The sequence below is a fragment of the Agelaius phoeniceus genome, chromosome 10 (genome assembly GCF_051311805.1).
Source record: "Agelaius phoeniceus isolate bAgePho1 chromosome 10, bAgePho1.hap1, whole genome shotgun sequence".
Taxonomy (NCBI): domain Eukaryota; kingdom Metazoa; phylum Chordata; class Aves; order Passeriformes; family Icteridae; genus Agelaius; species Agelaius phoeniceus.
This window is the reverse complement of record NC_135274.1, coordinates 12,428,551-12,441,432: the sequence shown is the minus strand read 5'-3', so window position 1 is coordinate 12,441,432 and position 12,882 is coordinate 12,428,551. Positions and strand designations below refer to the sequence as shown.

At 42.3% G+C, this 12,882-nt stretch overlaps 1 protein-coding gene across 3 annotated transcripts in view; it reads right to left on the bottom strand.

The window, feature by feature from the left end:
* The window catches only part of RASA2 (RAS p21 protein activator 2), a 45,290-nt gene extending 35,521 nt beyond the window's left edge, over positions 1-9,769 (bottom strand). The window contains exons 1-2 of one of the 3 annotated variants that reach the window (XM_054639563.2): positions 9,633-9,769; positions 3,409-3,514 (exon numbers count right to left, since the gene is read on the bottom strand). In XM_054639563.2, the coding sequence (XP_054495538.1) occupies positions 3,409-3,514; positions 9,633-9,693 (167 nt within the window). In that variant the 5' untranslated portion in view covers positions 9,694-9,769. Of the gene's footprint in view, positions 1-3,408; positions 3,515-8,237; positions 9,307-9,632 lie in introns of those variants that run through there. The other 2 variants (XM_077183914.1, XM_077183913.1) reach the window with 2 other exon arrangements.
* Between the last annotated feature and the right edge of the window lie 3,113 nt (positions 9,770-12,882).

Genomic DNA, 12,882 nt, shown 5'->3' with positions numbered 1-12,882 from the left:
AGTGTCAGGGGAAACTGCTCCAGCTCAGCATCAGACAGATATCCTGAGGGAACAGCAGACTCCAGTGCACACCAACAAGTGCCAAGGGTTTAATACCTACTCTGGAAGGACCTATGGTACTCTATGCTTCCAATTATAATTAGGCTGGGATGGAGACTATAAGCAGAGACCTCCAAAAATCTATTTAGCACCTTTATCTTGCACCTAAGAGAGCAAACTTTGCAGCTGCCCATATCCCCCAGCCCCCAAAGGATGAACAGCCATTAACTCTATTATTATCATTATTATTATTATTATTATTACTTTGACCTCAACACTACATTATGTCTCAGATTCAGCAAGAAAGAACAAGCCAAAAATAGGAGCACAAATAGAAGGTAATACATTCTTTTACTCATGTTCATACATTTTTCATTATCTAAATTAACAGAGGTTATCAGTTGTTGATTCATAAGCAAAGTACGAGGCAGAGAAAATTTAAGGTAAAGAATACAATGTATTGGTAAAGAAATTCTTATGCAGGTACAGAATAGGTTGGCAGGGTACAACAGTTTACACCAATGAAGAATAATTAAAATGGAGAACTCACTCATCCTGTTCCTCAGGGATTCAGTCAGTTTAGTACTTTCATTTGTGACTTTGATGCAAGAACTTTAAAGACTGTGATGGATACAAAATTAGAAGATAGCACTAATTCAAAGGATGACCAGACTGCCATACAGGAAGAACTGGATTACAGCAGTGCAGAAGATTAAATTTCACTGGGTAACACACTCCTCTGCTCTTCCCTTCCTTGCTGCAGTAACCTGGCAGTTCTGTGAGGACACTGATCAATGCCCCAGCCTGCCAGTTAATAAAAGCAATGGTTACATAAACTAGGAAATTCATTTCTGCCATAACCTTGCATTACCACAAAGTTAAGTTGGGAAAAAAAGAAACTGAACTTAGTTTAAATTAAAAAAAAAAAAAAAAAAAAGACACACACGTACCACAATACCCCTTCCTCATATTTGACCACAGACATCTGAGGAGGCTCACAGATATTCTTTCAACTTTCCAAGGGAAAAAAAAAAATTCTTTCTTCAGAGCCCACAGAAATCCCACACCATGTCAGGAAATATTTCTTAAGTCATTAGCCAAAATATCCCTCTTTCACTTCAGTATTATTTCATGTTTTTTTAACTTTGGAAAGTTTGTTTTACATCTGCACTCCAACAACTCTCCCAGTGCTGGTGAAAGGCCAAACCTATTTGCACATTTAAAAGATACACTTCTTAATAGCTTTCAATCACAGTAGTCAAAACTAATTTTAATTCTAGTGATAATTACTTCCACAGACATTTAATTAGTTGATATTCACAGGACTAAAATTTAGATTAAAAATTGTATAAAATTGCAACCCATAATACAGTGACAAAAACAGACTGTGAATTATGTGTGTAAGAAAAAGCAAGCAAATAATATGAAATTCAAAGTTGCATCTATGACTAAAATGATACTGTACTACACCTCACTGAAAAGCAATTTCTAAAGTTTTCAGGTTAATAAGAGATTGAAGCTTTCATCTCCTGTCCCAGTCCCTCTAGGTTAGTAGGGTTTCTAGTTTAACACAGCAATAAGAAACAAATGTTGTCATTAAGTTTCTGGAATGAGAGTCAACCTTCCTAACTGCATACACAGCAACAATCAAGTACAGGCACCCAACTCTGGCTGCTGGTAATAGAGGATGAGTTATTTTATTACATTTCACTGGTTTGTAGGAAACCCTCCCCTAATTCAGAGGATGAAGGAGTCACCTATGAAGTCAGTGGAGACAGAAAGGAAAAGAGCAATTCTAAACACCAGGTTCTAACTTCTAATACAAAGCTGTCATCACCTGAAAAGTTCTGTATTTGAGGCAGGGTATTTGAGACTCCTCTCTCCCCAGCTGTTTTGTTAGAGTGAGATTTTTTACTTCATTTCCTCTCTCAAGTATTAATGACATTGCAATCAAATTTCAGTTAGAACTTCAATACTATTAAAATATTTTGATGGATCTATGGTGTTTTACTTTATCAAATATTTTATTATGCAACTAAAACTTCTTTCTTTGGTGATGAAAGTACATAACTTTAATAATTTTTAAATAGAACATAATAAAAATGTCTGTGTATATTTCAAATGTAACAGATCTTGTTTCTAAGCATAGGAGTAACTTCTAGGATTTCCATTATTAACACCAAAATCAGAAAGCAAAGTCTTCCAGAGATGGGTTGGGGTCTTTTGCTCATGAAACTGTTGTCTATTTGAAGGGGAAATGTTAAGTTTCTCCTTTGTCAATACAGTCTCTTCAACATTTTTCTCTGAAGGATTACTCAGTTGATTTTGTTTTGGTAATCAATTGCAGCCTATTAAATTTGGAAAATTTTATGGATCTAACTACAGCAGCTACAGATTACGAATATAAGCAAAATATTTGTTCCTGACTGTACATATGTGACATTTGCTTTTCATGCAGAAGCATAAGGAGGCTCTGAAATGATGTCCTGAAAAAATTAAATTCCCTATTCAAGTTTGTCATCTGAGCTGTTCCTCACCTGTAAACATTTGGAGAGAGAGCTCAAAGAATGAACACTAAAAACAAAACCACTGGAAAAAGGAATTAAGAAAACTTTCAGGAGTTTGAACAGACTGTCTGGGTTTTAAAAGGAAGGCTTAATGTCACCTCCACATAACTGAAACTGTCACTCAGATATTCTCAACAATGAAGCTGCAATGATGCTTTTTTGGGCCCTCTGTGAACTTCAGAGCTGTGAGACATGAAAGCCCTTACACTGCTGCAGCTGCGCCATCCTGACTTTTTGTTTGATTCTTTTAAGGCTCTAAATCAGTAGCAGAATCTACAGCCCAGGGAAGCAAAGCAAGGGATTCTGTGTGGATCCTGTTACAGTTCCCAGAACAAGAATTGCAGGAGAGAACAAGGCCTGTTCAGGGGACACCCCACAGCACAGAAAACTCATACACGGCAAAGTTCCAGTTCCTTCCTTCTAGAAACAGGTTTTACCAGATACACAGTAAGAGCAGAATTCCACCAATACACCTCAACTGCTTGTCAGAAGAAGGAAATAACATGGGGAGCATGTATCAAGTAGATTTCTTTCCCTAGAAAACAACCTAGCAAGAAAAAGAATGTTATGCTGCCCACTGGAACAGAATAGAGTAATTGTGAAATATATTCTCGCATATTTCATTTAAAAGCTCACAAGACTCAATTTTGACTTCTTGCAACACTCTCATGATTTACACATTGCTGTAACATCTGAGTAGCTGCCACAAGTCAGTTCTCATTTTAAAGCAGTACAAGCAAAAGCCATACACACTGGTACTGGGCAGTCTTGCTTATCATTTCCATTTAAAAATTGAGCTTACCTTAAAGACTTTTCAACTACCTGTGTACGAAAAACTTCTTCTTGGTCCAAGTTTATGGTACAGAAAAAGTCTCTCATTTTGTTGGGCACTAAGTGTTTGGCGTCATCTGTAAATAAAAAAAATTACTGTAAATATTGCAGGGGAAAAAATTACAAAATATTAGGTACAAGAATGTAACAGCTTTAGTGTGTTCAAAAAATTTACTTTTCCATTCAGCATGCATTTTGATATTCATTTTCAATTCATGAGCTTCAGGAGGGCAGAGAAGTTGCTACATCCAGCTTCCCATGGAATGGGAGTCGACAGGAAGAGACACACTCTGACTCATGAACAGCACTTCTAGCAGCACCTGCACTTTCCCTTGAAAGGTCTCATCTCTGGCTTGACCCTGCACAACTTGTTAAATCCGAGACACTCACAGCCTGAGGTCATATGGCATTAGGTCATTACACCAAGGCATGATCTGCCTGAGCTATTGTTCACTTGCTATTTTCTCTGCAAATACTTTGGCTAAAGGAAGCTGATTAATAAGAACTTGCTCATCAAATCTTTATTTCATTTTCCATGATGAACAGCAGATTGTGAATTGGCTGAGCCTTTGAAAATATATCCCTCATGAGTACTGTTCACTTTTTCCTAACTAGTAGAAGGGGGAAATAATCACCTCCTAATTCAACGTAACATGGAAAAGAATAAAAGGAAGTTTCTAATAAGAAGGAAAGATTGGCAGCACAAGAATACAAAGATTTGCTGGGTATTGAATCTAGGTCAGTGCAATTACATGCTGGACATAAGACAGATCTGTTAGGAAATGGTTCCCTCTAAACACTCCCAGCTAAAACCCGTTGAAGTTGCTCTTCCAAAATCCAAATGCTACAGACATCTGTGTTAATTTATAGCAACACCATTCTCTAGATTAAACAGAGACTTTCTGCCCAGATGTCTCCTCCCCCTTTGAATGTCTGAAGACAACAAACAGACACTTTCCACCTTTTATTTTGCTAAAAGAAATTACAAGCTTTTCTGGCACTCTCTCCCATGAGAGACTGCTAAACAGAGCAGGTGATCTGCCCCTTTTCCACTTGGGTGTCCAAATCACAGGCAACCAGAATTGCATTAGCACCTCTCACATCCTTGCCTGCTGCTGGAAATACCTCTCCTGATGACACGTGGAATCAACTTTATCTAAACATTATCTATTTATATAAGATATTAAAAATAAGATGAAAAGTACATCTAAGGATTGAGTTTTATGTCTGAATAGCATAAGACCTTTCAGAAAGCACAGTTTGAAACTAGATTTGAAATGTCATGCATGTTTATTTTTTAAAAATGCAGATATGAAGCACAGTGAGTAAGCTTTATTCTTTATGCTGGTAAGATGTGAAATCAAAGTTCTGCTTTCTCTCTCCTCCACACTCTTTTTGTGTTAGATGGTCAATTTAGGTTAACCTATTACAGTCTTGGAGGTTAAGTCAGTAATGCCCAGCACTAGAAGGGCTGCTCTGTCTCTGAGCAGAGAATGTGACAGTTTAACAGGAACACAGACTGAACTTCAATCATGGCATTTTCCAGGTCAGGGATATGTACACTGATGGAAAGCATGAACAGACACTTAAGAAACTTCCACAGTTGAAACCTGTGCTCTTAGAAGCATCAACAAGCTTTTCATCAGCTTGGGTGCAGGAGAGGAGGAAGTATACACATTATTTTTAAACACCACACTTCATGTTGAAATATTGAGAGACGTGAACAAAACCTGGTTTTAATGGCTTTAGACTCCAAAAAATGGCTAAACACCAAGTTACCCTTAAGTGAGATATTGCAGGAGAATCAAGGAAAGCATCAGATTACCACTACCTTAACTTTTTTTAAGGAGCTAATTTAATAAAACATATGACACATAAAAATCAATTCATCAGTCTGGATGTAATCCCTGGAGAGCTCCTGTACCAGAAGTTTGTAATTAAGAAACATGAATTGGATGTGTCAGCTGTTCCTGAGAACAGCTTTATTTTTTAGTTAATACTTGGCACGGTCCTATTTTCCCATAAAATATTTAAAATACAACATTATTTAATCATCACTGTAAAGGCACAGTACAGTAGACTTTGAAAGGAAGTTACAGTTATTACACTTTCATATTTTCTTAAAATGAGTAGAAATTAAATATTTATGAATAATTCACTATTTGTCTGTATACTATAGTGTAGTTTTTCAGTTTTGAAAGAAACTTCCCACCCAGAGGAATACACAAAACACAAGTTTTGATTTCAGTTGGTTGGAGCATGGTGCTAATGACACCAAGGCTGTGGGTTCAATCCCCATAGGAGCCATTCACTTAAGAGCAGAAATTGAGGATTTGTAGGTAGGGTATCTTTCAACTCAGAATACTCTGTGATCTGATTTTCTAATCAGTTAAAAACCTTTATTTTGTAGCCCAAGTGTCTGGCTTTAAAGAACAGACAAACTTTTGGGAGGAAGAGGATCCTCAATCTTGAGTTAAAAATAACCTCAGAACACTTGTTAGGTAAAATACAGAGCATGAGATTTCACATTGTTTATAGCACCTTTTAATATCTGTGACTGTGGGAGACATGTCACCCATACAGTGACCCAACTCTTCCAAGAAGCTTATTTCCTTAAAAAAAAAAAAAAAAAGGCTCAAGTCTTCGATTACACTGCATCTTCCTTTTTCTGAGAAACCTAAGGCTATAATGGTTGCATAAAAATCAAGTATTAACAACATCAGATATCTGCTTGAATGTTTACATTTTCTGTACATATATGTAATATCCTCTGTCAAGTAAAAGTGTTAAATTAGTGTCCATCTTCTAAATTTCTTTGTTCTGGGTCCCTGCCAAAGAACATTTATGCACACAAACTCTGGAGTATTTGCTTCACAGGATTAAACATATTATATAGCAACAATAAATTCCACTCTAGAAGTGCAGCATAATCCAAGATAACCACACACTGTTAAAAACACGGTGCAAGTTTGAAAAGAGTGCATCCTGAATTTTGTCAAATGAGCTCTAGGAGACAACAGGGACATTTTTCCAAGTGCTTCACTAATGCAGGTTTCAGCAAGCACTCCAAAAATCAAGGCAACTAAAATCACTTACTGTACTTCCGTATGGCATAAAATGAAAACAGAAGCCACAGCCTGAAACACTACACTACAAGATATGCCTAAAGCTACTTGACACCATATACCTTTGTAAGGCATTTTTGTCATTACTATGGCACATAAAATAGAGCCATCAATACAAAAGCACTGCCAAAAGGAAGAGACAATATTTACTGGATTTTTGGTGAAAACCTGCTTAAGAGTAATACTGCACTTTCCAAAATTATTACAGGGTCTTAAACAGGCAAGACCAGTTCACCTCACTTGAAAACTGGAGGCAGAAGACTGGTTGCAAACACTGACAGCCCACAGAAACAGGGTACCAGGGACTGCAAACATGTCCTTACTCAGATTCTTCACTGCTAGGTATGCAATGGCTGCTTAAGCCACCTTTAAGAACATGTCTCAATTCTAAATCTGGTGTAATGATTTGTATAACATGGCTAAATTTAGATTTTGCCACCAATTTGTGCGTCACAAAACACAGTATAAATAACAACTTTCTGCAGATGGTGTTTTCTATACATGCAGAATTGCACAGAACTGACATTACCTCATTAAAACTAACATGCTCTCTCATGCAACACACATAAAATTAGCAAGTGTCAAATTTTAATTGCCAGCAAAGCTTGGGCACCAGAAATGTTTCTCCTTGTAAGAAACATGCTATAAGGAATTCCTTCAGACTACGAACATCAGCTTTCCAAAGTGAGGTCTGCTATTGTTAATCCCTCCAGATCAAGGAGGATTACATTATTACATTTGTTTATTATTCTTCATTCAGAGGGTTTTCTCCTACAAAACACAGTATTAAAATACTAGCAAGAAGTGAAAATAACACAGTATTTGTGATGTGAAAAAGCCAAAAGAGCATCCAGGCATCAGAGGGTTCCCAAACTTCCACAGCATATTTAACTCATTGAGTTTTTAAACAGTTTTTGTTTTCTTAGAAGAAGTAAGTAGGTTTACAAAGTGATTTTCACACTGTTCCAAGACATGTCTTTTATTGCACCTGTTACTTCCACTCATTTTTCAAAGGGGTTCTTATAGGTCCATCTTCAGCAATGAACTTTTCATATATTCCCCAGGAAGAAGGTCACAGTCCTCTGTTTACTGACACTTTTGTCAGTTAACTGAACATTCAAAGTTACGATACAACCACAGGCTCAATCCATAACACATAAATGGGACAATAAAGTCTGGTTTCAACATAAGTCTCAAGACATTTTGCCTTGTTTTTTAATGTCTAGTGGAAAACTTTCATCAATATCCCAAAATGTAAAACTCACTGAATGTTGTGTAGTCCAGTGTTAACAAAACCTTACGATAAAGACAGGAAGTAGAATAATATCAAAAAATAAGCCAGCTTCAATAATCTTTAGCAACCAAGTTCTTATGTACTCCTAGGAAGCAGGTCAGAGTCCTTCTTCCCAGGGAGTACTATGACCTGCTTCCTAGGGAATACATAAAACCTTGGTTGCTAGAGATTACTGAAGACAGATTAAGAAAGGTGGGGCTGCTCAGCCTGGAGAAGGTTGTGTGAAGACCTCACAGCAGCCTTGCAATATCTCATGGGGGAAGCCAGAGAGAGACTCTTCATCAGGAACTGCAGTGACAGAATGAGGAGTTCCCGTTGTTCCCATTGGAACAAAGTGAAAAAAAGGAAACTTAGGCTAAATATATGGAAGAAATTCTTTACTCTGAGGGTGGTGAGGCAGTAGCACAGGTTGCTCAGGCAAGCTGTGGATGCCTCATCCCTGGAAGGGTTCAAGGCCAGTCTGGATGGAGCTCTGAGATGGAGTAGCAGAAGGTGCCCCTGCCCATGGCCACAGCACTGGAATGAGACCATATTTAAGATTCTTTCCAAACCAAACCATTTAATAACCCTATGATTCTATGAATTCATGCGTTAACCCCAAAACTAACAGTATGCTTTTTTAAAGGCTAGCTGGCCTGTATTATTTCTGTGCTAATTGCTAACAGCAGCAGATCTCAGTGTGTGTTCAGCCTTGCCTACCTCACCACGTCCCATTGCTCACACCTCAGACTGAGAGCACCTCAGCTCCACTCCAGTCCATCTCCTGTTTTCATGACCCAGTCTTCTATTTACTGAAGACACAGCAAATACATCTAGGCTGCATGACGATATTTAAGTAAACACGACTCCACTCCTCCACCAAACCTAATCCTTCAACATGTTTTCACAACCGGTTCTCAGCCTCAGCGCCGTGCCCGAGTCAACTTGTTTCGCTTCATTCTCAAAAAAGTCCATCGGCTGCGTGAGAAAGGAAACAAGCGGGCCGCGTCCGAGCGCAATGAATGTACTCGGTACCCTCAGGAAGCCGCCGCACATCCTGTTTCTCCCGCTCGCTTTGAAGTGCTCCCCAGCCGTCCGCACTATCTGTGCGCCTCCCCGAGCCCTCCTCCCGGCCCGGCTGACGGCTTCCCACGTTACCGAGGCTATCGGCATCGGCAGTCAGCACTTCCCAGCCACCAAAATAAGGCCACCGGCCCCTCTCTCCGCCTCCTCCCGCTCGCACACACGCTGCACAGAGGCACGGGAGGGCTGGTGACCGCTTCCAGAACAGCCCTTCACCACCAACTTCCTGCACATCGCTAATTTCGCAATTTCAGCCTGACAAACAGATTCTGATGCCCGAGGTCCCGGCGGGAGGGGGCATTTCTGTTCGCCCGCTGACTCCAGGGATCCCTCGGAGCCACGGATGCTTCCCTGGCACTCCGGGCCTCCCCCGGCCCCGCCGCGTCCATGTATCCATCCGTCCATCCATCCGCTCACCCCCCATCCCGCCCCGGGGCGCGCAGACCCCGGCCCGGCCCGCACGTGCCGCCGCTGCCGCCACAAAGCCCCTCCGCGGGGCCGCCGCAGCGCGGCCCGACCCGCACCCGGCCCGCGGCGGCCGCGGCCCCTCCGCGCCCTCCCGCTCCCGCCCCCGCCCCGCCGCCTCCAGGGCCGCCGCGCCAGTGCCCGCCCGTCTGGCCGCGGGGAGGGAGCGGCAGCAGCGGGGCCGGGTCGGGAGCGACACCTGAGCGCAGCGGCCCCGGGCGCTCGGCCCCACCGCAGCGCCGCACTTACAGATCTTCCCCCGCAGGTTCTGCAGCACCCGCACCTCGTCGCTGCCGTCTCCCGCCGCCATCGCGCCAGCGCCGCCGCCGCCGCCTGCGCAGTGCAGCGCCGCGGGGGAAGCGAGGGAAGGAGGGAGGGAGGGAAGGAGCGGCCCGGCCCCGCCCCCGCTGCCCGCGGGCATCACCGGCCCGGGCGGGCGGGGGCGCGGCGCCTGCGCTAGGGCGGCTTTTCCCGCTGCGCTGTGAGGGGGCTGCGCCCGGGGTCCGCCACCCTGACCGCCCCGCCGGCCTGGGGCTGCGCTGCGCTGGGCGGCTCGGCCAGGTCCGGGGCTGGCCCTGACCGTGTCTTCCCCTGCTCTACAGTCAGGAAGACAGGACATAGCCTTAAGCTGCACCAGGGGAGCTTTATGTTAGACATTAGGATGAAATTCTTCACAGAAAGGGTGATTAGACAGTGGAATGGGCTGCTGAGGGAGGTGATGTAGTTACCGTCCCTGGAGGTATTTTAAAAAAGACTGGATGTGGCACTCAGGGCCAGGGTCTGGTTGACGAGGTGGTGTTGGGTCATAGGTTGGACTCGATGATCTCAGAGGTCTTTTCCAGCCTAATCGGTTCTGTGGTTCTGTGCCTCCCACCAGGGCAGAGGGCTCGCCAGCCCGGCACGTTGAACGCTGTGTTCTCTATGCCGAGATTGGTCACATTAAATGGCAGGTGGTCACATCAAATGGAACGAGTGTCAGGTCCGGCCATTTTGGCCTGTGGTGTGCCAAACGCCTGTCCCTATGCAAAGCACGGCACGGGCTCCATTGGACCTCCTCTGCTGTCACTGTTCACGTTCAGCTGTCGGCCGTGTGAGGAATGCCATGAAACAAGTAGGAAATGGCTCGGCTGCCAGCACTGCCCCAGGGGCAGATGTCTGTGGTATGCCGCAGGCAAAGCTTCCCTCAGGAGTCACACAGCGCCCAGAGGTGTTTGCAGGCAGCAGCAGCTCTCCTTCCTCAAGAACTAAAGGGCCTTTGGATCATATTTTCTACCATGGATTCTTGAAGACGCCAATCCTAATGTGAAACTCTGGGATCTGGCTTACACCCAGACTTTACCCCAGTCCTGCACTGGTGCTGGGTGTCTACCTTGGGCCCTCACAATCCACCCAGCCATCGGCCGCAGGTGACATGTCCGCTTCGGTGTCACTCTGGGTCAAACTGAGGGTACATCTGAGTGTAAACAGAGTCTGGTGAAAGCCTTTTGTGACTGACATGTCCTAAAACACAGGTAGTTCAGTTGGCTAAAGCTGTTTCAGGAAGCAGTATAGGACATGGGTTCTTCACTCTACACAGAAAGGCCTTCTTCAGTCTGTCCTGCTGTTAAAGGCCAGCATCTGTCATTGTCTCTACTGAAGTCCCCTGCTGTGGTGCTCTGGCCATTTTTTATTTTTCCTCACAAATCTTGCTGTTATCACTATGATGTGGTACGGAGCCATATAATGTCATTTCTTGATGGCTTTTCCTGCATCCAACTTCTCCCCAACTGCTTCTTCAGCTGTGGTGACATTCCTTCCTCATCCCTACACTCTACATTGTGGCTGGGGAAGGACAGATGTGTATTTCAAGGCAAGCATTTCAAGGGTAGTGGTGGGAAATGAACTGCTTCATCACACCAGTAACAGGTGGATTTGTGTGAATGCAAAACCTAAACCTGACAAAGACATGAGTTTGCATAAGCTGAATTTTAACCTTTTGGAAATGAGAGGTTCCTCTACAGTAGAAATTGAGGATTTGATTATCTACAGTTGGCTGTCTAGGCTGGCTGCCCTGTCTGGCTGGTGGCTGGTGAACTGAGGCTCACCTGGGCAGAGTCAGAGCTTTGATCTGGAAAAGCAGCAGGGCAGCACCCTGTGAATGGAGATGTGTGCTTGAACTGTGCACTGCCACACTTTGGGAGGTAGAGTGACTCTACTGCCTCCATATTCTCTCAAATGTTATGACTACAGTTGGGGTTTACTGTTTTAACTTAGCACCAGCTTCCTTTAGAGCACTGACCTGCATTATCAATTCAAGTTTTGCCACTGTCTGATTCCTGACACAGTTTTATTTTAATAAAAGTTTTGCTTTAGTCTATAATATATTATAATACATAATAATATTCAGAATACTGTTTCAACTGCATAATATTAATTTTTGGCCTCCTTTAAAGTTACATTTTAGGAGTATCTGTATGACAGGTAGGTCTGCCTAGCTAAGGACATGGTTAAAATAAACATTGCTGTGCTGAGTTGCAAACTTACAGGAAAGATTTCTTCATTTAACAATGGGGATGTACCATGGGGGATCTTTGCTTCTTGTGAGAGAACCTCACAGCCAAGGTGCTGAACTGTCAGCGATAGCTGCAGTGTTAAGAAAGTTTAGAATGAATAATAGTAATGACAGTGCACAGTGGCTAACTTCAAAATGCTTCTTCTTGCATGCAATCTCATTCCACAGAAGACAGCAATATCATTTACTACATTTGTTCTAACTTTGGGTGTATCATAAATGAGGACTGACAAACATTTTGTTTAGATGAACAAATTTCATGATGTTCCACTTGTCTTTTTAATTAGCATTTCAAATAGAGAGAGAAAAAGAGCTTATTACAATTAGCAAACTTCTAACTTTTTTTTTTAGTTATATATCTCTCCTGACAACCATCCCAAAATGACCTGCATAATTTAGCTTAAGTTTGCTTTTTAATGCAGGTTACAGACGAGTGACACCTAGCTGAAGGGGGAAGTACTTTGAATATGCATGGTCTTCTATTTTGTATGTATCTCCATATTTTCTTATGCAATTAGTTATTTGCATTTTGAGCTATATTTCTTGACAGAAGCCCAAAAAAAGTAGAGTGTGTAAAATACACAATCTATACTACAAGGTTACTAGCAGAATTGAAAGAATTTTTCAAGTTTCAGGTCCTCACAAACACGTTTAAGATGTTGCAAAGTATTAAACAAAGTCCACCTGTGTTTCCAGCCCTCTGAAACACTGAGCAGGTAGATTCTGTTCTGTATTGCATTCACCCTGTATGATGCCAGGAGATAGCATCACTTCCCTTGAGCTCTGGCAGGTTCTCAATTCAGTGTTCTGACCTTAATGAAGGGACTACTTGGTAACTGTGTTGCTTAATCTTCCACTGAAATAACTATTAGAAGATACGTATCTGTGCATCATATAGATTATATAAGCATTAAAACAATTAAAAAAATTGACAGACTTACAGAAAAA